Source organism: Epinephelus fuscoguttatus, linkage group LG19, assembly GCF_011397635.1.
Source record: "Epinephelus fuscoguttatus linkage group LG19, E.fuscoguttatus.final_Chr_v1".
Lineage (NCBI taxonomy): Eukaryota > Metazoa > Chordata > Actinopteri > Perciformes > Serranidae > Epinephelus > Epinephelus fuscoguttatus.
This window is the reverse complement of record NC_064770.1, coordinates 39,593,795-39,618,259: the sequence shown is the minus strand read 5'-3', so window position 1 is coordinate 39,618,259 and position 24,465 is coordinate 39,593,795. Positions and strand designations below refer to the sequence as shown.

Below are 24,465 nucleotides of genomic sequence, written 5' to 3'. Positions count from 1 at the left end.
CTCTGACAGACACACCAGCGAAGCACCGTCAGCACACTTTCAACGCCTTTGTGTGTGAGTGTGTGTGCTGCATTCACACGTTAACATGCTGAAAAAAAACACACAAATTCAAATCTAAACATTTTATTTTTACTCATTTCATGAAAAAGGCACAAACTGTTGTGCCACTTTTGTTCTACAGTTGACACTATAAATAAAAACCTGAGTACAGCTCGTGTGAATAGAATATTTACAACTTTATTTTTCAAACGTTTTAGCACCAACTCACTATCGTTTTTACTCTTGATAGTTTTTAAGAGGAGTTCAAACAGTTTTTACCCATGGGGATCATTTTACTGATCATGAAGGAGATGAGTACAACTCAGCTCGTGAGAACAGGTGTAAAATGTCTTCTGTGGCCCTGATGATGTCATAGCGATGTCACCAGGGTTATCTTGGTTTAGGCTTGAAGATTTCAAAATGAAAACAGAAAGTCTGCATTGAAAAGAACACAAGGAGTCTAAGAAATGTGAGCTTTTATCAAGCAAGGAGGGTCTAATAAAAGACGCAGCATTATGATGTATTATTCTGGCTGTTCCCAAAAAAATTTTGTATGTTTTTCTATGAAAAGCAATGCACCCAATTCGTACATATCGTGTTATCAGTGTAAGGACGCAGGTTGGACTGAAGACATACCTTTGCTGAACATTGATGAAGTGTCTGAACACCTTAGGACGTTGGAAGCAGTAAGTATGCCACATCCATGCTCAGTAAACTCAAGTACCGTTGCAAAGGCATGTAGTCCGGCCCCGAGGACATGCATCAGGCTTTGAAGCCAGTTTTCATAGTAGCCAAACAGTGGAACTTCCGGAGTTCATAGCATTATGTCTTTTACATTGGGAAAAGAGGCATGTGTAAATCTGTGGATACACTTTTTAGCAACACAACCCCCTATGAAATGATTCGTTTCACCATCAGGATTTGATCCTCTGGGTTGGATGGACCATGTCATTGGTCCGACAGCCCATTAGTCCGACTGTCCGCGGTGCTGAACGGCTCCCAAGGGGCGTATTTCTACCTTGATGGTGCGCTGCGACCAGCTCTGGGTCAGCTGGGAAAGGCTTGAGGCGGAGCAGGCTCACAGCTTATGTATTTTCACTTTCTTTTTCATTTTAACCCACACCATGATCTTTTCCTGACCCTAACCAAGTGGTTTTTGTGCATAAACCTAACCAGACCTTAACCACAGGGCATCATGATGATTTCGGAACGGGCTTCGGAACAATGAGTTTAATATGGTCGGAACACTGGGCTGTCGAACCAATGGGCTGCCGGACCAATGGGCAGTTCCCGGGTCGGATAACATTTGGAAAGTCTGGAAGAGCCACAAGACTCAAGTTAGCGGAGCACTAAACCAGAAGTTAGACATTTGGTCGTGCTCAGCCGTGCTCGGCTGTCCTAAGTCCCCAGTGAACATGCTCTGTAGGCCACACAGTGGGGAAGTAGTGCCAAAAATCCCTGGATCATCCAGGTTATTATATACGCTGCAGTTAAACCATTTTGGCTTCATACGCCACTGAGCAACTTTCATAGGAATAAACGGGTCCTATCCTGTTCCAGATAGAACCCTGATGAAAGTTAAAGAAATCCAAATCAATGCAGCAGAACCAGAGAGATCATCTTTTTTATTCCATGCACTGGTCTTTCTTGTCAAAAAAACCCCAAAAACACCTGGTGCCTACATTTCCCACAATGCAACTTGACTGCCAACAGTTCACTTAGCGATATAGGTGTGTTAAGCTAGTGGCGGCTAATGTAGCCTCAAGCAGGGATGAAGAGCAGGCTGCAGACGTAGCTACTAAACTCACGTCTTTCTACCTCCTCACCACCAGATTTTAATTTACAAACGTATTGTCTTTAGACCCAACTGCCTCGAGTGACATCACTAGAGGCAAATCCTCATAAGAAAAGTTTTACTTTAATCTGCTGCAGGAGGGTTTTATAAGAAACAAAAATAGTTTAAATTGAGTTCGTAAATTAAAACACTCTCTCACAGATCATTTCAGTGTCTCTACAGTTTGTCTTCTGTGTTTGCCTGATAGTTTTATTTTAAAAGGTTATCAGCCTTTTAACACGGTGTCCAATCACAGCTACAACAAACAGTCCAGTTTCCTATTTAAAAAAAACAAAAAAAAAGTTTGCTGTGCTGGTGTGTGGTGGACTGTAGTTTGCTGGAAAGTTTCAGTAGTATTCAGTTTTCAAGGGAAAGTGTTGTCAGAGGCCGATTCCAGAAGAAAAAAAACTAAGGGACTGAATCAATGCAAAACTGAAACAAATGGCATAAATATGGTAATTTTAAAAATATTAAATATACAAAATATTATGTGTTGTCACTGATTTCAAATAAAAAATCTGTACCAGTCTCAGCACTGAAAAAAAGCCACATCGATCATCCTAATCTCTGTTTTAACCTCCGCGTTTTGAGATCATAAACTTCAGAGCGGAGGAGAGCGGGGCAGCTGAGGCCAGCACTTGTTTTCAATCCACGTTTACTATCGAAAAGCCTGTTTAACAACATGTGTGTCTGGTTTTACAGTCATGACTCGTGTCTGATGATCACTGTCAGGTGTTCCCAGGTCACAGCAGCGCTCCGAGTCATCCAAAAAAAGAAATCCCCCCTGTGTTAAAGCGCAGGGCTCCAGTCAAACTGAGTTCAGCGTCAGTAGACGGCTCCCAGACTCTGTGTGGCTGACGGTGCGGCTGATGGTGTGTGGTGCGTCGGGCCGGGCTGTTGCAGACCTAAATGTGCACCCTGCTGTTGGTACCAGTCCTGGTGTGTGTACTCTCCCATGCAGGCGGGCGAGGAATCCACAGGCGGCTGATAGGGACCTTGCCCCCTGCTGGTGGGATCCATCACTGCATTACTCTTGATGCTGCTGCTGCTGCTGCTGTTGTTGTTGTTGTTGTTGTTGTTGTTGCTGCTGCTATTGTTGTCCCACACAGCAGGGGATGGAGGAGAGTTGCAGGCCATGGAGTCGCTGGCGTCTGGACTGTGTTCCAGAGGAATCTCCCCGAGTGGAAACTCTCCGTTCTTGTAGAGCTTCTTAAACTTGGAGCGACGGTTCTGGAACCAGATTTTGACCTGGAAGAAAGAGCATCAAACGTTGAGGTAACCGAAAGAGGTTGAAGAACCTAAAAATCTAAAGCAATATTAATTTCATTTACAATATTCACTCTTGTGCTAGCTCCGCTTTGGTCTCCTCCAACTTCCTGAAGGCTGAGTTATAGTTGGCTCTCCCAACGCATTCTTATACCAAGTCATAACATGTTGTCGCTTTGTCAGAGGACTCTCACTCCTACATATTAGGTGCTGCTGATGTTCCGGGTTCAGTAACCAATGCCAGGAAGTCAACAAAAGCACATCGCTAGGTTTAGGCAACAAAAGCATGATGTTAAGTTTAGGAAAAAACATGTTTTGGCTCTACAGAAAGCAAACACTGGCCTCCAAGGTGACCTATCCACCACCACTCCCGTCTGCCCTACAGAGACATTCCTGCTCCTTAGATTAAGTCATTAACGGCAGTGTTACAACCTGACAACATCCAGGTGCCATCTGACTGACCAGCAGCAAATCACTAACACAGCGACGCAACTGATCACCTTTGAGCTGCTCTAACATGTGAAATCAACCTGTAAAGGCCCTTAACCCTTTGAAACTTGGACCGACATCACTTTTCTTTTGCTTTCACAAGGATTTAAACCTTTGAACCTTTTGAGCAAATTGGTTTCATTTTTTTTCAAAAACATGGAAAAAAGCATGTAAGTAACTCGTCAAGAAATGTCTGGAAAATTGCATAAAAAATAGAAGATTTAGAAAATAATAATCATATAAAAAAAATAATTGAAAGTAAGCTAGGGAACTATATTTAGAATCATCATAACTATTTAATAAAAGTTATGTTGCAGATTATTATTATTTTTAGGCACTTTTCCCCCCACGTCTTTTCCTGGGTAGGTTTGTACTTTTATTTTTTTGCCAATTTTCAGGTATTTTTCTTTTTTATTTACCTTTTCTTCAAATCTGGTATTTTTCTTGTACTTTTTACTAATTTATTCTCAAATTGTACATGGTTAGGTGACAAAAGCTGTGGCAGATGCCATCCAGCCAACCAGCGGCATATCATAACACTGCAAAAGGTTCCGTCCTGCTGTGTTACCAACTGACGCCGCCCTGCCACATATCATACCACTGCGAAAGGTGACTTTTGGCATCAGGTGTCTGATGTTTGAATTTCACAACCTGTGTGATTGGGACTGTACATGACCTGCTGAGCACAAAACAGCAGGCAGGCAAAGTCTGAAACTATGTGGTGAACACAGTGAAAGATTTAGCAGCTAGACAGACGGATATTTTCCTCAGGAGCTGGTGGAGACCAAACAAAGAGCTAAAACTAAAACTATTTTACTACTAAAGTATTAAAACTATTTTCGTCTGCTTTTCAGGTGGTTGATGTGAAGGCGTGTGCTCACCTGTGTGTGTGTGTGTGTGTGTGTGTGTGTGTGTGTATGTGTTTGTGTGTGTGTGCATATTGAGGTGGACCTCCGCCGTGCACGATACAGAGAGCAGATGAGAATTGTAAATGCATGACCACATAGAGACAGAAATGACATGCCGTCGGGTAAATAAGATAAATAACATAAGGCTTTTTAGTTTGTTTAATAAAAGGACAAGGTATAGACCTGTTCTATAGGAAAGGTAACCTTAAAGGACTTCTGTTGTGATCTGGAGCTAAACAGAAAATAAAATTAAATAAAATTAACTTGACCTTCAAGGGGGGGCGGGGGTGCCAATGGAGAGGTTGGGGCGCCCCCCTAATATAATGGTAGGGGAAACACCGTATATAATGTCCATATAACACAAGACACTATCTAAGAACTGTAATTGGCCAGCAGAGGTGATGTCATAGATTATTTGTGGCTCCTTTAAATGTTATATAATGACACAGTAAGAGCTACCACAGTGCTGTTATTTACATTTTAAATTCATTCGAGCATCAAACCAAATGACACGACTGTTTCAGCTTGAATGGGACGGCTTTTATCTTTGTTTTCTTAACGCTTGCAGCTGAAGGAAATTACTGAGCAATGATTTACGGCAGATCAAACAACCTGCGCTGCAAGTTTTGTCTTTTATCACTGAAGCGGAGATAATTCTTGCGGTAATAAATCATTAGGACGGGAGGAGTATGACTGTGTATACCAGACTGACACCACAGTAACAACTCACAGGGCAACGTCAAACATCCTGATAAATGTCTTTATATAGGACTGTATTTTATGGCACTGTATTCTGTTGTATTTTATTCTTAATCTGTTACATGTTAGCTTAGCAGCCTCGTATGGTATTGTTTACCATTGTATTTACTGCATACACTAAAAGAATGTTGTCTCTGGCTGGTAATATTACGTCCGATCACTCCCACGTTATTTTTTAGCATATCAGCTTTGCACATAAGATTCAGAGTCCCACGGGCTCGACTGAACAGGTTGAGGAACTCATTCGTTCCTCAAAAAAAAAAAAAAAAAAAAATCAGAATATGGCTTCTAAGTTGTCTGCTTGAGTAATATGTTGCACTGCATCCACTTTTCGTAATGTCTGCTGTGATTTGTAGTGTGTGTTGTGTTAGTGTGCTGTTTGGTTAAGTGTTGTTTTGTATTTATGTCGATGTATATAAAATAGTTCTTGAACGTGAGACAAATTTCAGATTTTTTTTTTGACACTAAAGCCAAATCAAATCAAATCAAATCAAGTATTTGAGTATATTTTATTATATTGCTGTCAAAATAGATCTTGCAAATTATATTTTAGTATAACCTGTAGCTTCTAATATTAATTTTGACAGCAACTTTAGATTTAGTCTTAGACTTGAGATGAAAATGTGTATTAGTTTTAGTCACATTTTAGTCATTTTGATCCTTCATAGTTTTAGTCAAGGGAAATTCAAAACATTTCAGTTGACAAAATTCTAAATGTTTGAGTCAGTCTCATTTTCATTATGGAAACAAGGTTGTTGACTAAATATTTTCGTCATGGTTTTCGTCACTGAAACATTGTGCCCTATTTTGGACCTTTTCATCTCCTCTTCAGCTTCTTCATACTCAATTATCAACCCAATCACCAGAAACAATGTTGGCGTTTTCTGCAAACCAGTACTATGTTACATTTGCACGTGATAAGTTAATGTGATTATGTTTAGGCACAAAAACAACTTGATTACGGGTTGGAAAAGTTTGTCATGTTTTGGCTTGAAATACCCGGTTTTGGGCGGCACAATCTCCGCTGGAAAAACAGCAACAGGTGGCTACAAAACACCCACTTTTGGTGCCTAAGCCTCACTTTCTGCATGTTTCCACCATTTTAGTTCATTTTTAGTAACTTGTCTTACTCCTCTGTTACTCTGTTAGGCACTGTTTTACTTTATATCTTGTATATTTCAAATTTTTTTGACTGATATTTAAAACTCTGTTGTTTCACAAACTTTGCCCAGTGTGTGACCCTGACCCAGGGAACCCACTGGTTGTTCTGGTTGTTACTGGTTTCTGAACGTTAATTGTTGTTACTGTATTTTGTGTTACTGTAATTGAAGCATTCTCTGGCACCATAATTTCCTTTGGGATAAATAAAGTTCTATTGAATTGAATTGAATTAAAAAGCTGCAGGAAACACAGCAATGACTCAAAAGACAACAACCTGTTTTGTTGTTTGTTGGTCTTAAACAGTGCCCTTAAATGTTCAACTGTTTACAGACACACTTCATCTAAAATTTCTACTTTCATCTTCATTGCAATATTTTTTTCTTTTTAACCCTCAGCTGAGGAACTCTGACATTTTGGCAGCTGGCAGTCCTTTCATATCAGCTGACACTTTTTCAGTGCACTTAAAACTATCCCTGCCACTCTAATGGCAATGTAAACTCCAGTTGCTTTCATTGTTATTAAGTTCAGCTGACATTACAAACTACTTTTATCTTTTAACTCTTTAAATGCCAGCGCAGTTGCTCACACACTTCAAATGACTTACAACCTGAAAACTACCTACAGGCCTGTAACTTGAAATTAAAACATCAGCTGCTCTCAACTCTGACACAAGATATTTCAAAACCAAAATCAAATGACAAACTCTTTCAGTTCTGCTTTCACTGACACTTTTTTAAGAGCTTCAGTTTAAACTACAACTCCCATTCAATGTCTCACATGCTGGAAATTAAGATTTTCAGGTATTTTAACATGTTTACAGGTGTGATTTTCAGTGAAAGAGAGCAGACTGTTTCAGCTGCGACCAGCAGCTCTGGAGCTCACTCTGTGAGTTGATCAACAGAGATTTCCTCATTCTTTGGCGGTCACAGTTTTTGCCCTAGGACACTGATATTCAGCATGGAGATTAAGTATCAATGTGAAGGTGTGTGTTTGTGTTGATGCCAGTTGGCAAAAGGGGGCCAGTGGGTGTGGCTTATCGCAAAAAGGCGCCTAACTTCCAAATTGATTGAAAGACTTGCCTCACAGCAAAAGGGTTCCTGGTTTGAACCCAGGATGGGAGGTTCATACCCCGGGGTGGTGGAGTTTACATGTTCTACCTGTGTCAGCGTGGGTTTCCTCCAGGTGCTCCAGCTTCCTCCCACAGTCCAAAGACATGCAGGTTAATTGATAACTCTAAATTGTCCGTAGGTGTGAATGTGAGTGTGAATGGTTGTCTGTCTCTATGTGTCAGCCCTGTGATAGTCTGGTGACCTGTCCAGGGTGAACCCTGCCTCTCACCCAGTGTCAGCTGGGATAGACAACAGCATCCACCTGCAGAGCCGGAGAGCCACCATTTAAGATGTACGCATATGCTAGCTTAAGAGGGCAGGGTATCTGTCAGTCATTTTTTAATGAGGCCAATCAGAGGCCCACAATCCCCTGTCATGCAAATACTATCAGTTTTTAATTCAATAATATGTCAACTAACGTTATGTTTTTTAACAAAGATCGTAAATGCATATTTAGCAGTCTCCATGCATTCAACATAAAACAGTTGTTCTGAAACTTGTGCACGCGCACATCTAAAAAGGCGTGTCTCCAGCTCTGCAAGGAGATGTTTCTCGAGCTCCAGTGCCCCCTGCGACCCCTTGACCAAGATTTTGTGGAAGGACTGGTCAACAGCTGATTAACTGTTCACACCAGCTGGCAAATGGGCACCAGGTGGATGTATGCAGGTATGTGATCCCAGCTATTTCAGATTTGTTTCATAAACTGTAGCCCTCTTTGATTGTTCCTGAACTAAACTGAGCCACTCTGGTTGGTGTTTGTTCCCTGCAGCCTCACCTGTGTCTGTGTGAGTCCCAGCTGCGCGGCCAACTCGGCCCGCTCCGGCAGCGCCAGGTACTGCGCCGACTGGAACCTCCTCTGCAGGACTGCCAGCTGGTAGCTGGAGTAAATGGTCCGGGGCTTGCGCACCTTCTTGGGCTTCCCGTTGACCATCCGAACCTCCACGTCTGGCTCCTCTTTCACTGTGGGAGGAGACAGTAAGAAGTTATAAATGTTTCCTGAAACACTCCTGTTAATGGCACTCTCACCTTCTTCTTCTCTGATCCTGTAAAACGTAACAGTCTGTGTGAGACTTTTAAACACAAGTCTTCCAGTTAAATGAACTGAACTTGCATTAGGTCTCCACAGGGCAGTCTGTGCAGAGGAAAACAAAAATAGCCACGGCCGCTACAACCCAGAAATTTCAAAGAAATTCCGCCAGCACTCTGAACTTATAATTTTGGTCTGAGTGTCTCCCACAGCCGGGGAGGGAGACAGAGATTTATAGGTGCTTTTCATGTAGCCTGGAGGGCTGCTTGTATACAGCTCTCCTCGTTCAGGCTGTTATTCTTGTATCAGATTTCTTTTTTGTCTTCTTTCAGTCAGACAGACAAACTCACTCAGATACATTTGTTTACATTTGATCAACATGTATGTTTTCATCACATTAACCCTTTGAAACCTGACAGCAAATAGGCCTTGTTTCTTTCAGAAACGTGGTACGAAGGCAATAGGCTGCACATGAAATTACCCAAAAACTTAGCTCAACGAGAAAATTAAGAGCAAGAAAATGAGTTAAAATACAAACAAACAAGGAAATGACCTGGACAAAGAGCTTACAAAGCTCAATAAATCTGTAGCATAACTTTAGATATATAATAATGATAATTATTAATATGGTTCTTGCCTAGCTTTTTTTTTTAAAAAAAAAAAATCTAAATATGTCCATTTTTTAGGAGACTGCACCAATTAGCTCAGGGTTTAAAGGTCTGAATACTTGTGAAAGGCATCTGATAGCAGCACAAGAAAAGTGATGTCGTTCCAGGTTTCAAAGGGTTAAGATGGAAACAACGTTTAAAAATAAATACGGCAACCTGCTACTCTTCAGCCCCTCCTCAGCAGCTCCCTGTGGCTTTGAAGAAAAACTATATGGAAATAAGTAACGGTTTCTTTTTAACATTTTATTTTTTATTTGTCAGTGCTGTAGACCTGAAGTGATTTTTAAATTCTGAAAATGTGTCGCCCAGTGACTGCAAAAATGTTTTAACATTTTGTCGACTAAAATGTGCATCATACAGCAGAAAAAGTCATTTTAAAAACATTATAATTTCCATGGCCGCTTATGCTTTGTTTTTTAATGTTCTTGAAATTGATAAGACCCCTAAATATTATTGTTCATGATCTGAGCGCCACGAGCAGAGTGACACTTCGCACAGAAAGACAGTTTGCTGAGAGTGAGGTAAGAAAAAAATGGACATTAGCACAAAAGGGATGCTGGTACCATTTAACATACTAACAGTATGATACAACACATTATGTGTTTGCTTGAAGCCTGTGGCCCACCACTAAGTTTCAGTTTTGGGCCTCCAAGAGAAAAAGTCCACAGCCCGGCGCCTTTTCATAAACTTTTCCTGAGTCTCAACAACGGTGACTCAGTTTTTCACTCTTGTCGTGCAAACAGTATATTCAAGTTCAGTGCTTTTGATGAAATATCAGTATTTTAAGCTCAGATTTGTTTATGGTTTCTATTCCTGATGGAAGCGTCCATCTTGCACGATGTGTCCAAGGATCGTCAGAAATTTGAAAATCCAACAATAATTTGTGGTTTTACAGTTTCAGGCTGCGATAAATGATGTAATTTGGTGATTTTTAAGGAAAACGTGTCCTAAAAATTCTACCATTTAAATTTTGTATGCCCCTCTCCTAAGCCAAAGTAATGTTCACTTTGTTAAATGTTGCTGTTTTTTCAATCTTCATTTGAGTAGAGGAAAACTCAGCTAGCTGCTGGGCTAATTTATGCAATGTAAAATGTCATAGGATTATGCTAACAACATTAGCATGTTGTATTTGTGGGGAAAACGTGTCGAGTATAAAGCAATGGTTTTGTCTGTGAAACTTTTAAATTATAATGGACCCAAATTTTGTACGTTTGTTTAATACTGACACTGTTAAGACATGTTTTAGGTGTGTTTTATTGAATCAAACTTCAAAAGAAACTCAACGCGGTGGCAAAGAAATGGCGGCCGGGGTTTTGAAGCTGTGTTTTCTTTATTTTCTTTAAAGCTCCATCCCAGTGCTTATAAAATTATTTGACATGCCTCCCCATTTTTTCCCCCCCCCCCCCCCCCCCCCCCGCCCCCCCAAAAGTAAAGAACAGTCCCTAATGTATTCAGTATTTTTATGTCTGAATTTTAGCAACCTGACGGCCAGTTTACACTCTGCATTTGTTTTAAAGGCTCAGTCCACAGTTTTTTACTCAATATATTTAAATTGGACCAAAATAAAAAGAAAGAATCCAGTTAAATCACTACAGCAATTACTTCAGTAAATAAAATATGAAAAGTTTAAAATATATTTGTGTGGGTTCATTTGATAGGCATTGACTCATGACCTCAGTATTTTTTAAAGTTCTGGCTGCGCCCCTGTGCCATTTGTTATCCCTGTAGGTTTTTCATCTACTTATTTAATTAATTCACCGCATTATTTAACTAACTATGTTGTTTGAAACATGTATTTATTATCAGTTGATTACTTTGTGTGATCAGTTAGACATCAGGCCATTCATTTCACTTGTCACCTGTTTATGTATTTGTTTGTGATGTGTTTGTTTGGGCGTAGCCTCGGGCCTCGCATGATAAGGAGCCGTCCTCACTGGATGATTCAAAGGCCAAGGCTGACTGACATGTCGTGACACCTGATGTGCGTGGCTGTGGGCCAAAGTCCCTTGGGGCCATTTCCAGGAGTCAACTCCCAACTGGAATGTCAAAAACACAACACCAGTCTGTCGAGTTCACACAGAAACATCTTCCAGGCTCCAAGAAGAGCCCGAAGAAAAAGCTTTTGAAGACACAGTGTGGCTGAGGGGGGACGCAGAGCCGAGCTCGTGTTTGTTGCTCCAAGTGTTGTCTGTGATATCACGGCAGGATCTGAGTTATTCTACCATCACTTTATTTATGTTAGTGCAGTACACATAAACCAGCTGAGTGTTCTTTAATTACTTCTTCATTCCTAATGTAGGTGAAGCTGAAAAGTCACTGTGCCTTCAATCCAGTGACCTTTAGACTGATCTCTGTTGACCTATAAAAATAAAAGCTGACAGACAGCTAGATGAGGTGAGCTTCTGTTTACAGTGAACAACAACCAGGAAAACAAAAGATAAACCTCCGTTAAACTTGCTTTTCCTGACTCTCGTGATTATACTGCTTATGCTTTTTTTAATCATATAATTTGGTAGAATTTAAATGTTTAAAAAGCAGAGTGTAAACTGGCCGTCGGGTTGCTAAAATTAAGAGAAAAATACTGAATACATTATGGACTGTTTGTTATTTATGAGGGGAGAGGGGTATTGTAAAAACAGGGAAGCATGTCAAATATTTTTAAGCACTGGGGAGGGATTCATGTTTTTATTTTGGCTTAGTACAGGGGCAAACAAGTTTAAATTGTTGTATTTTGTATTTATTTGACTGCAGATTTTTAAAGGAAACATGATTCCAACCTCCACCGCTGTTTCTTTGCCGCTGTGTTGAGTTTCTGTGAAGTGCAGTCAAGTCTGATTTAATAAAACACACCTAAAACATGTTTTGATAGTGTCAGAATTAAACAAACGTACAAAATTTGGGTCCATTGTAACTCAAAAGATTCACAAACAAAACAGCTGCTTTATACTCGACACACTTTCCCCACAAATACAACATGCTAATGTTGTTAGCATAATCCTATGACATTTTACATTGAATAAATTAGCCTAGCAGCTAGCTGAGTTTTCCTCTACTCCCATGAGGACAGAAACATTTAAGAAAGGGAACGTTACAAAATAGTTGTATTTCATATTTATTTTACTGCAGATTTTTAAAGAAAACATAATTATAGATTTTGGCGATTTTCCAGATTTTAGCCATTTTAAAATTTTGGTGCAAAATTTGAGTTTGAAGGGCATGTTTTCTTTAAAAAATCGCCAGACACACCATTTATCACAACCAGAAGCTGTAAAAACAGAAATTATAACAGTCCATGGACACATCAGAGAGATACATTTCCAAATATATGGTTAATAACATCAAAATCACTGAACTTAAATAAACCGTTTGCACAAGCTAACCACAATGCACGACAAGAGTGGAAAAAACGAGGCTTTTTCAAACTCCAGGATTTTGTCTTCAACTTAAAAAAAATTACCTCGCCAGGAATGATTTCCTGTTTCCTTCTCACTAGAGTTGTACCGATACCGATACCAGTATCAGAAATGCCTCTAGTACTGCCTACAATGCGGTATCGGGTAGGCGAGTACAGCCTAGGCCTAATCCGATACCATGTAATGCCTCACGTCATTACGCATATGCACGCTACAGGCAAACAAAATGTTTTATGGCATTCATTCTACTATTATGTATTTATTTCTTAATATCTTACATAGAGTTTTAGGAGTTGAGACATACAACAATTCATATCCCATCCATTTTTATTTTACGCGCTGGTATCGGATCGGTACTCGGTATCGGCAGATACCTAAGGTTTAGGGATCGGAAACGGTATCAGGAAGGAAACAGTGGTATCGGTACATCTCTACTTCTCACCCACAGACGCACCCTCCTCTACTTTTCAATAAAACTGTGACTCACAGTTTTTTCTTCTGGGCGAAGTTGGTGAACTAAAACACAATTTACATTTTCTAAAAATTCACCTGTATTCTTGCATCCTGGCAGGAGCCGCTCCGCTCACCTTGAACGACTGACTGAGTTAGTTTGTGAGTTCTTCTAACAGCCAATATAAAGATTCAACTTGTGGCTTATTTTCAGGAGGAAGAGAGAAAACTTCACCTGGCAGTACGAACTGCATGTAACACTCAATATTTACTTTTTGAGGAGGCCAGAATCCCTGTTTGTCATAAAGCTTTACAGCAGTGACACTCAACTTGTGGCCCACGGGCAAAATCTGGACCCTGCCAACCATTTTCTAATTTACAATGAAAATAAATGTATTTAAACGCACTTTAAGTGTAAACAAGGTGCCAAATACATTTTAAAAACACCAAATACAGTAAATAAAATATCTTCTCTTCTCTATCTAGCTTCTTGTATGAGAGGTGAAACATCTTCAAGAAACTCGAGCAAGTCCAGTTGCCCACGATGTAGCACTTAAGATCACTACAAAAAAAGTAGAAGATCCCACGGACCCCCCCACAGAGGCCTGAGCTGAGCCCTGAACTCCTCAAATCCTAGATGCGCCCCTGTGTGAACACCAGACCTGCCCGGAGCTGCTCGTCTGGATTTGCCTCTTGGCAAAGATGAGTAAGGACACCTCATGCTGAAAGATTGAAAACAGGCAATTCAACAAAACATAAAAAGATGAATTTGCCTTAATTTCACATTTTATTTGATTTATTTGACAAATATTAGTTAAGTGTGTTTATTATCTGGCCTCTGGCCTCCTGACAGTTTTACAAAAGTGGCCCCCTGGGCAAAGCAAGTTGAGTATCCGTGCTTTACAGTGCGAACTGTGAGTTATTAACCTCCAACACTGGTGTACTAAAGATTTAAAAATGTAAATGAATACTATTAGATGTTGCTTATGCATCTACACATCATTCACCTGAATAAAGGGGCATATTAAAGCTGAAAAAATTATTCTAATAATGGATCTACGACGTAAGCTTTCGAGATTTAACAGTACAATAACGTCTCAGAAAATATGGCGTATGTTATTAAACAGTTATTATTCTTAATGTCAGTTACAAAAACCCTTGAAGGAATTAAATTAAAAGGGTGAAACCATTTCAACTGTGTGTAAAAAGTCTGACAGGCAGTGGAGGAGGAAAGAGAAGTGTAATTGCAGGTGAGATTCTCCGTCCAGTTTATTTTCAGTATTATAGATGAGCACTAATACACGGTATGATATCAGATTTAAGATCGCGGTATATATGGTCTCATGTATATCAACCCTGTGGGACATGTTTTTAGTAATCAGGAGGACACTGACGGTGTGTCCCTTACTCCTGTAGTCACTTGACACCATCAGCACACTGTAATAATGACTCCTCTAATCATCTTCTAACGATGAAGGTTTGGAGGTGTTTGGAGCTGCTCCACAGTGTGTCTAAAAGGCGATGTAAATAGTTCTGGACGCGGTGAAAACGTTCTCTTCGTGCGTAAAGCTCGTGCGCAATTACTTGGTTTTTATGGCCAGACGTGAGCACTCGCCACACATCAGCCTCGCGTGGTCAGTGTGGCTTTTCATGCTGTTGGACAAAGCTTGAGAGATGTTTCACAGAGCTGTGTGTGACAGCAGCTCTTCATTAAAACGATCCAACACAAATATCTGCTCATGACTCAGACACTCCGCTAAAGTTTCAGACTCAGCTTACCCCCGTCCTGCAGCGCTGCCTGCGCCTCCCTGCTGAACGCGCCGTGCTCTCTGTACGCTGAGGGGGGGTACGGGTACTCTGCCTTGCCAACAGGGTAGCCTCCTCCGGGACCCATCCCGTGTAGGTTGTAGTGGTGGTACGCGTACGGGTTCATGTGCTGGGCGGAGTACGGCTGCTGCGCCGGGTAGAAATCCTGGGAGCCGTGGAGCGCGCTCTGGCCGCTGTAGAAGCCCATGTCTGTGGACGAGGACTCCGGCAGGGTCGGGGAATCCTTGGTGGCCGAGATGGAGCCCCCGGCCATGGGGAGGGGTGGCTTCTTCTCCTCGAAGACAGGTGAGGACTGCCCGTTCATGTTCAGAGTTTTGTATTTCTGGTCCCCGCTCCTGACTGTGGAAGCAGCAGTGTGCAGATATCCTCACGGTCTGGAGCTGGCGTTCCCAAACTCCCTTGACGCAGCAGCCGGGCTGTCCACCGTGGCGGCGCCCAACCCAACTAGAGCTCCTAATTACAGGGCGCGCCGAGCTGAGCCAAGCCGGGCAGGACAGAGTGGATGTCTCCTTCTCATTGGCTCGCCTGCTCGCTCCCTGCCTCTGCCTCGAGGCCAAGGCAGCGCTGACTGTCGCCTGTCTGGCTCCCCTCTCCTTCCCACAGAAACCTCCAGTAAGCCTCTCCTCGGGCCTGCACCAGAGCGCATAAACACTTGGCGAGCCTTAAAGTCCTCTAACTAACGTTTAGCTCGTCTTCACAAGCAGCGGGACTGTCAGCAGCAGAGCAGATAAAGATTTAGCAGCAGCTCCTCTGCATAAAGCTGTTGTGATAAGGAGTGTTTACGCATTAGCTGCCTCCCATTCACATGCAGATCCAGAGCCAGGAGCTGCTGCAGACCCATGTTGGGACCATTTACACTTAATCAAGGCTTATTGTAAAAAGGCTTTTCATTCTTTACATGTGTTGACTTGAGCCCCAGGCTTCTCCCAGCATGCCCCGGGGCAGAGACACAGCTCCATAAACTTATATAACTTTCTGTAGGACACTGCAGGAACCCGATGGCGAGTTCATCTTCACTGTGAAAAGATTTAATGTGTTTAAAAATAAACTGAGTAAAGTAAAATCTGACTGAACACAACCTAAAGGTGGAGTTTTCAGTTTTCACTTGAGAATAACTGTATTGTTACTCACTGAAAACACAAATAACTGTCACAAAATCCATCTTGTACACTGAGAAAAATAAAATGTCCCTGTAAAGTTGAGTGTCCTTCTGTGCAGTGACACAATCTCACCACCAGATGTCACTGTTGAGACTTTAAATAAAAGTAGTTTGGGATATTTTCAGGTGGTTTTGGCAACAAGATGGATCTCAGGTGTAATTGTGTGTGTCCAGTGTGATGAAATAAAATAACTGAAGTCAGTTTAATGAGAAACCTTTCTTAGGTTTATGACTTACTGTTACAGAATAATGACTTATTTCAGATACCAAGTCATAGTTTTGAGATATCAAGTTATTATTTTGAGAAAGTTTTTCATGATTTTAAAGTATCGTCATGCTTTTGAAACTAAGTCATTATTTTATGATATTAATTCATTAATTTTTGAGAAAGTGTTTTATTATTTTTGCTACACAAAGTGTTTTGTTTTTTGTTTTTTTACAGATTTTCTCATTTTGAGGTACCAAGTTTCTCATTGTTTTGAGACAGTAAGTTATAATTTTGTGATATTAAATCATTTTTTGAGAAAGTGTCTCATTATTTTTGAGACGCTGAGTAATTATTTTGAGATATTAATTTATTAATTTGAGAATGTTTCTCATAGTTTCAAGATGCCAAGTATTATTTTGTGACACTAAATCTTTATTTTGAAAAAGCTGCTCATTATTTTGAGAAACTATGTCAATATCTGAGATGCTATGTAATATTTTGAGATATTACATCATTATTTTGAGAATTTTCTGTTATTTGAAATATTTGAACACTTAAAAAGTTTTTGAAAATGTATTGGGATGCTATGTCATTATTTTCTTAGTTACTATGTCGATATTTTAGAGATATAAAGTCAATATTTTGAGAAAGCTGCTCATTGTTTTGAAATGCTGTGCCAATATTTTGAGATAATTTTTGAGAATTTTGAGACATGTCAATATTTTGGTATACAGATGTATCTATAGTAATATATAGACAGAATTTCTCATTTGTAGATACCAAGTCTTAATTTTTAGCAAGTTTCTCATTGTTTCGAGATGCCAAGTATTATTTTGTGATACTAAATAATTATTTTGAGATTTGTCATTATTTTTGAAAAAGCTTCTCATTTTTTGAGAAACTGTGTCAATATTTTGAGATATTTAATCATAATTTTGACAGAATTTCTCATTTCAGTATACCAAGTCATTGTTTTGAAAAAGCTTCTAATTGTTTTCAGATAGTAAGTATTACTTTGTGATACTAAATCAGAAATTATTTTGAAATGAGTCAATTTTTTTTTTTTTTTTGAGAAACCTTCTCATTATTTGAAACATTATGTCATTATTTTGAGAATGTTCTGTTATTTGACAAAAAAACTGAGCACTTGATAAACAGTTTAAAAAGGGCATTGGGATATTAAGTCAATATTTTCAGAAAGTTTCTCATTATTTTAATATATTGTGTCATTATTTTGAGGAGAGTTATTACATTGGGGGAAAAAAAGCTTATTGTTATTTTGAGATAAGTCATCATTCCGAGAGAGCTTCCCATTATTTTTAGATATTATGTCAACATTTTGGGATATTAAGTTATTATTTTTGCTAAAGTTCTGTTATTTGAAAAGAAATTTGCACTAATAAAAAATTCGAGAAAATTATTTTGAGAAAGTTTGTCATTATTTTGAGGTGATATCTATTCATAATTTTGTGATAATAAGTCATAATTTTGAAATAAACTTTCCCAAAATAATGGCTGAATAGCTAAAAAAAAATTGTCATTCTTTTAATATACTTTATATACTATATATATATTTTTTAATTGAGTAATAATGTCGACTTTTTATATTTCGATTAAAAAAAATTGTCATTAGAATTTACAGGACAGAACTACAATACCCATCATGCAGTCTGAGGCGGCACACATCAACTTCCGGGTCGTGGGGTTAAAAGCTGGAATGTTTTGGTTTTACAGTCTCCTCAGGTCTCAGTCAGTTTGTTGGACCCAGAGTCAGAGTTCCTCCCGTTAACGGCACCGACAGATGGACGCTCTGCACCGACACCGGTCCCTTTATAAAGGAACCACTCCGCCATGGAAGGAAACTTACCGGAAGGTGACGAAAACTAACGGTAACCGTCAGCTAGCTAACCTTAGCCTGTTAGCATGTCGGAGTTTAACTCTGTCCTGTTTGTCTGCTGTCTGTCTCAGCGCTGTGTGGACAGACTGAAGAACAGCCGGTCCAGGCTGCTGGAGAGATACCGGCAGATGGGGGACAGTCACCGGGACACCGGCTCCGGGACCTCCAGCATCGTCCAGGAGGTGATGGAGGAGGAGTGGAGCGCCCTGCAGTCAGAGGAGCGGAGGCTGCCCTCCCTGTGGGGGCCGGAGGGGATGGCACAGGTCGGTGTCTCGGTACAGTACTCTGTCCTTGTCTCCTGGCTCTCTGTCTGTCTGTCTCTGTCAGCTGTGAGGACACAGAATGAGACACCTCCACCTGTAGTTAAAACACATTCTCAGAGTAAGTCATGAACCCAGTAAAACCTGTCCTCAGCTCTGCTCTCCTCTCATCTCTGAGCAGATGTTCAGTGTCATGAAGGAATATGATGAACTGGCCGTACTGGAGGAAATCCAGCAGGAGCTCATGTCTCAAGGTGAAGTATTATAGACACTGTAAAAGACGCACACACACACACACACACACACACACACACACACATCCTAATGTGCAGTGGAGTGGGTGCTGGACTGAAGAAACGTCAGACAAAGTCAAAAACAAATCAGTCCGCACACTAATCAGCTCCTGTTTAGGAGGATTTTAATACAGAGTGATGTTTGGCACTTCCTCAAACTTCACAAGTCTTTCCCATGATGCATTTCATTCTTAACTCCCGACTGTAGACGTGAAACAAATGTCCAATCAAATAAATGTAAATGTCAGCACCTCCAAGTCTGAGGTCATGGTCCTCTGTCGCAAACTGGTGGATTGTCCTCTCCAGGTTGGGGGAGAGTTACTGCCTCAAGAGAGGGAGTTCAAGTATCTCGGGGTTTTGTTCAAGACTGAGGGTAGAATGGAGTGTGAGATGAATCAGCGGGTCATTGTGGCTTCTGCAGTGATGCGGGCGCTGTGCCGGTGCGTCGTGGTTCAGAGGGAGCTGAGCCAGAAAGCAAAGCTTTCGATTTCCTGGTCCAACTCCGTCCCAACCCTCACCTATGGTCATGAGCTCTGGGTAGTGACCAAGAGAATGAGATCACAGATACAAGCGTCTGAAATGAGTTTCCTCTGTGGGTTGTCTGGGCTCAGCCTTAGAGATAGGGGGAGGAGTCAGACATCTGGAGGGAGCTCGGAGTAGAGCCGCTGCTCCTTCATGTTGAAAGGGGTCAGTTGAGGTGGTTTGGGCATCTGACTAGAATGCCTCTCGGGCACGTCCCACCGGTAGGAGGCCCCGGGGCAGACCCAGAACACGCTGGCAGGATTTCATATCTCATCTGGCCTGGGAACGCGTTGGGAGACCTGTTGGAGACGCGACCCGGCCCCGGATGAGCGGATGAAAATGGATGGATGTTTTGTGGACATTTTCATCCGCTGTTTTTCTTTGGGTTAGCTGCTAACTGCTACGAACGAAATCTTCGGCAGTGGCCTGCATGTGTAACACGTTGCCAAAATGTCACACCCAAGGCGCCCATAGTCCTATCTTGCCGCCTGTCCTTTCTATACAAACACCATTTCATCGTACCTTATGTACAGAATGCCAAGGCAGCATCATGCTGTGATGTTCCTGCCCTGAATGGACAGTGTAAAAGGGGCTGATCAGAGAGAGCGATGAAGTGCAGCTGGTGCTGATGTCTTGATAGTGTGGATAGCCTGGAGCAAGGCAGCTGCACTATGAAGACAAGGAACCTGTTGATTTTGAGGTCAAACTAAAGATGTTTTTTTTTTCCTTTGTGTCCCAGAAATGTCCATAATTGAAGAACTTGAGAGGAACCTGCAGTTTGAGCAGCAGTACATCTCGTCTGTGGTGGAGGGGATGGATGAGATGCACATCATTTGCCCCATCTGTCACACGTGAGTCTGAGAAATCACTGCTGTCACATGAGATATTGACACAGGCTGATAGTTTCCATATTTGTTACACAAAGACAGAGTTGATCACTTTAATCAATAATTGAATATAGCTTTGTACGAACAGATTTTTAATGCTCAATATTAACGTGCTTCTTTTGTCTCGCAGGAACAATTTGAACATCAACAACCTTTTCATCTCCTGCACCTGTGGACTGTACATCAGCAATAAGGTGGGTTTGTTAAATGAGGGACGAATGGGGACACTTTGTTTTATGTTACTGGACGTTCTTTAAATGATCATATTACCTCAGCTAAGGAGTAAGTAAAGTAGCAAGTAGCATAGATAATTAACATCACATTTCCTTCCAGGGTGAAGATGTTCAGAAACTGTTTTCAGTGTAGACAGACATGTGAAACAGAGTTAGTGGCTCGTGATTTCAGAGTGTGCGCCATCATCTCCTCTGTAATGTGTCACAAATGAGGCGACATTTCGTACGGTGGCGGATGTGACCAATACAGTGCTGCTCTAACCTCACAAACAGAGTTTTTCATGAGTGAATGTTTATTATTGTGTTATGCAAGCAGTTATACGCAGCCCACATGGGCTCACAAGACACCATAAATTCAAAGCGAGTCAGGATAAGACTTCAGCGAACATAAATTCAGACGGCATTAAAAGCCAAGAAAAGGAAACAAAGCAGCAAACACATAATCAGATTTTGGAACATCAGCTTTGTGAATCACTCACAGAGGCATTTGTTATGTAAGACTAAAGAAAAATCCAAATATTATTAACTAGTCCATACTCACTGAGTGCACAGTTGCCCACGTACAGTTTCACATGGTGTGTGTTTGGGATGCAGGTCATAGGAAACTGCAGATTAAATAGTCAACTGAACCCATTAAGAAGAGCAATGTATTCAGACAGAGTGTTTGTGAAGTTGATAGTATGATTGCTTTATTGAAAGTACAGTAGTACCATTGCCAATAGTGGGATAGTTAGTGGGCTAAAACTGTACATTAGTAGTTGAGGTAGCACGTTGAAAGGCAGATAGTTAAAGTGTTTATATGTTGTATTGACTAAAAAGTGGGGCGCACTGGTAGTTCACATGGGAAAGGTGCAGCTAGCCCTTGTTGCAGCAGCATACCATACCATGACTTAGTCATAGCAAACATTAGACATTGGTCCACAGGGGGAGCCACAGCGATCGGTCGCATTTTAGCCATTTTGAAGCATTTTTCTGTTGTTATAGCGCCACCCAGTTGCCAATTAGAGTTAAATTTCTCCAGTCACCTTGAGGCGTCCTGTTCTACATATCTACCAAGTTTAGTAAAAATCCATATGGCGGTTAGGCCTAGATAAGAAATGAGCTCTCTAGCGCCCCCATTTTGTTTGATGGGGTCTCCTCAGATTATGTGTGGTCATATGCCTACAAAGTTGCGTGGTGATGGGTGAAACCCTTGAGATGTTCTACACCTTTATGTGATGAGCCACGCCCTCCGCAATATTCATTGCCTTATAGAAGCTCAGTTTTAGGAAGTTTTCCAACTTTTGCCAAGAGGGAACTTTAGATATTGGTCCCTAGATTATGTTCACCCAGTTTCATGCAGATCGCTCAAACTTCCTAGGAAGAGATCCATTTGAAGTGTTTTTCAAAAAATTCAAAATGGTGGAAAATCTATATAAGCGGAAGTTATGGGTTCTTGAGGCAAATGTGTTCCTCATGAGGAGAGGCATCTCTGTGCAAAGTTTCATGTCTCTACCACATACGGGGCATGAGATATGCCCATTCAAAGTTTGACATTTCAATGGGTTGCTATAGCGCCCCCCTTTGGCCAATTGATGTAATATTGCTTCATTGGCATCCTCCCATGACCCTCTACCACTGTGCCAAATTTCACATGGATTGACCAAGTCAGTGAGGAGAAAAACCTGGAACACACACACACACAGAGTTTTCATCATTATATAGTAAGATAAAACAAACTTGTTTTTGCCTTCTTTTTCAGGCTTTAGCAACAACATTGCCAGACTTTAACACATTGAAATTAAATAACCCTTCTAGCTTTTAGTCATCTGAGCACCAGAAGGTGTTAGCGTTTAGAGGAGCTATTTCATGAAACATCCAGGCCCTTAAGTCATCATAGTTTGTACAGTGTGAAAGAGAGAAAATGTTTCATGTTTGCACATAAATGTACATTTACTCTTCACCTTTATTAATGAACAGAGGCATCAGCATAAGTTGCAGAGATCACTGCTGCAGGTATCCTTCTGGAAATAACTGTCTTCCTTTCTTTTTCATCTTCTTTTTCGTCCTCTTTGTATTCTTCATATTCATTTTGTTCTTCGTATTCTCCATTTGTAGACTTTCTTTGTATTCTTTTTCTTTTTTCATGTTCTTCTTTGTAATTTTTTATCTTAGTCTTCTTTTCTTCTTCCTTATCTTATTTATAAAAAAAAACCTATTTTCAAAAATACCTGTGTCCATGTGGACGAGGCCTGACTCAGTGAGACATAGCATCAGTTAACGCTGCTGCATCGTCCACCTTGTCTCCAGAAACAGAACATCACCCCTGACATCCTGCGTCACCTCCTGGAGTCCAGAGTGTCGGAGCACATGGAGGACTGTCTCCAAAACCCCGTGTTCTCTGTAACTCCAAACACAGACAGCTCCCCCAACCTGATGATCAGCTGCAAGGTAGGACACACTCACCACCAGGAGTTTCAGAAAGTTTATACTAAGAGGTCTGTTTGTTCTAACTGCACTGACCTGTCGTCCACTTCTGTTCTCTGCTACTTCACTGACTCCATTTACAAAGAGGAAAAATAATCAGCGTGCCACACACTAACAGTTGTATCACTTGTGACAGATGGACTTCTTTATTGTTGTTGTCTCTTTCAGGTTTGTGACTACCTGTCCATCGTCCTGTGAGAGCAGACGCAGCTGACTTCATTTGATTTGATTGTATGTATGTTTTGTTAAATAAAGACTATTTTATATTTAATGTGTTGATGCTCTACTTTATGCCACCCTGTCTCTGACTCTTTGAAAATGTAGACGTAACTCATACAGCGAGGTGCTGATCAAGTGTCACACACTCCGGCTCCAGATGCATTTCTTTTTCTCTTTGATGATGATGATGTTTCAGCCCTCACAACTTCAACATCAACAGTCTCACCTTGTCTGTTTATTACAGTCATACCTCCTAAAAAGAAGCTTTTCTGTCGCTCTGGGTAACTCCACCTCCACGATAGCGCAGTTGAATTGTGGGGTCCCTCAAGGCTCAGTTCTTGGCCCCCTTCTGTTCATATTGAAGTTCTGATGAATTTGTGTCTGAGTCACTGTACCATCACAAAGTATTTTCAATAAAACAAAATGTAAGTTACTGAAATGACACCTGACCGCTGAATGTGCTGAAACTGCATGTGACTCTGAGGTTTGAGGGCGGTGTGTGAGGACCTGAAGTTGCTGACATGAGTCTGGAAGCCAAGGTCACCTCTTTCAGTTTGTCTGCTGGTGACAGAAACATCTAGATGTGACTGTAATTCAACCTCCATTTTGTTTTTGTCTGCTGCAACATTTCACTGTATTCACTGTGGCTGCTCCGTCTTGACAGTGAGAGTCACACAGCCGCAGTGACCGGCGCATAGTTACGGCTATTTTGGCTTAATTTGATAACTTGACATTAATTTATGTGCATGTGAAACTTACTTTAAAAATGGAGCAACAAAGAGACAGAAAATGACTCCAAAGAGACAGAATACAGCTACAAAGAGACACATCCACAGAGATGTGAACATACAGTGATGCTTAACAGCTTCAGAGACTCACAACGACGCAAAGGGGCAAAACAACCGCAAAGAGATGCAAGATGACCAAAAAGAGAGGAAATGACTTCAAAGAGACACAATGCAGCTACAAATAGACACAAAACCACAAAGATGCGAACATAAGAGACACACAAAACAGAGATTAAACATGACTACAAGGAGATTCAAAATGACCAAACAAAACAGAATGACTACAAAGAGACACAAAACCACAGGGATGTGAACATACAATGAGACACATAACAACTACAAAGTGATGCGTAACAGCTTCAAAGAGACTCACAATGAAAAGGAGCAAAACAACCGCAAAGAGATGCAAGATGACTACAAAGAGACAGGAAATGACTTCAAAGAGGCGGAAAACAACGACAAAGAGATTTAATATAATTTTTTCATAAATGGCAAAATCACAGATGTGAATATACAAAGAGCCACGAAATTACTACAAGGAGATGCAAAGCAACTATGAAAAGGGGCAACACAGCAACGAGAG

At 40.9% G+C, this 24,465-nt stretch overlaps 2 protein-coding genes across 2 annotated transcripts; one reads left to right on the top strand and one right to left on the bottom strand.

Annotated features, from left to right (window-relative positions):
* Positions 1-207: 207 nt before the first annotated feature.
* Positions 208-16,441, bottom strand: LOC125879307 (homeobox protein Dlx3b-like). Its single transcript, XM_049561138.1, has 3 exons — positions 14,903-16,441; positions 8,341-8,525; positions 208-3,121 (listed from the first exon to the last, which is right to left on the bottom strand). Exons 1-3 carry the CDS (start codon positions 15,252-15,254, stop codon positions 2,699-2,701), a joined length of 960 nt encoding a protein of 319 aa, XP_049417095.1. The 5' UTR covers positions 15,255-16,441; the 3' UTR covers positions 208-2,698.
* Positions 16,442-18,019: 1,578 nt separating this feature from the next.
* On the top strand, positions 18,020-23,146 carry rpain (RPA interacting protein). Its single transcript, XM_049561154.1, has 7 exons — positions 18,020-18,190; positions 18,286-18,477; positions 18,656-18,728; positions 20,029-20,140; positions 20,307-20,370; positions 22,699-22,839; positions 23,044-23,146. Exons 1-7 carry the CDS (start codon positions 18,119-18,121, stop codon positions 23,071-23,073), a joined length of 684 nt encoding a protein of 227 aa, XP_049417111.1. The 5' UTR covers positions 18,020-18,118; the 3' UTR covers positions 23,074-23,146.
* The last annotated feature ends 1,319 nt before the right edge of the window (positions 23,147-24,465 follow it).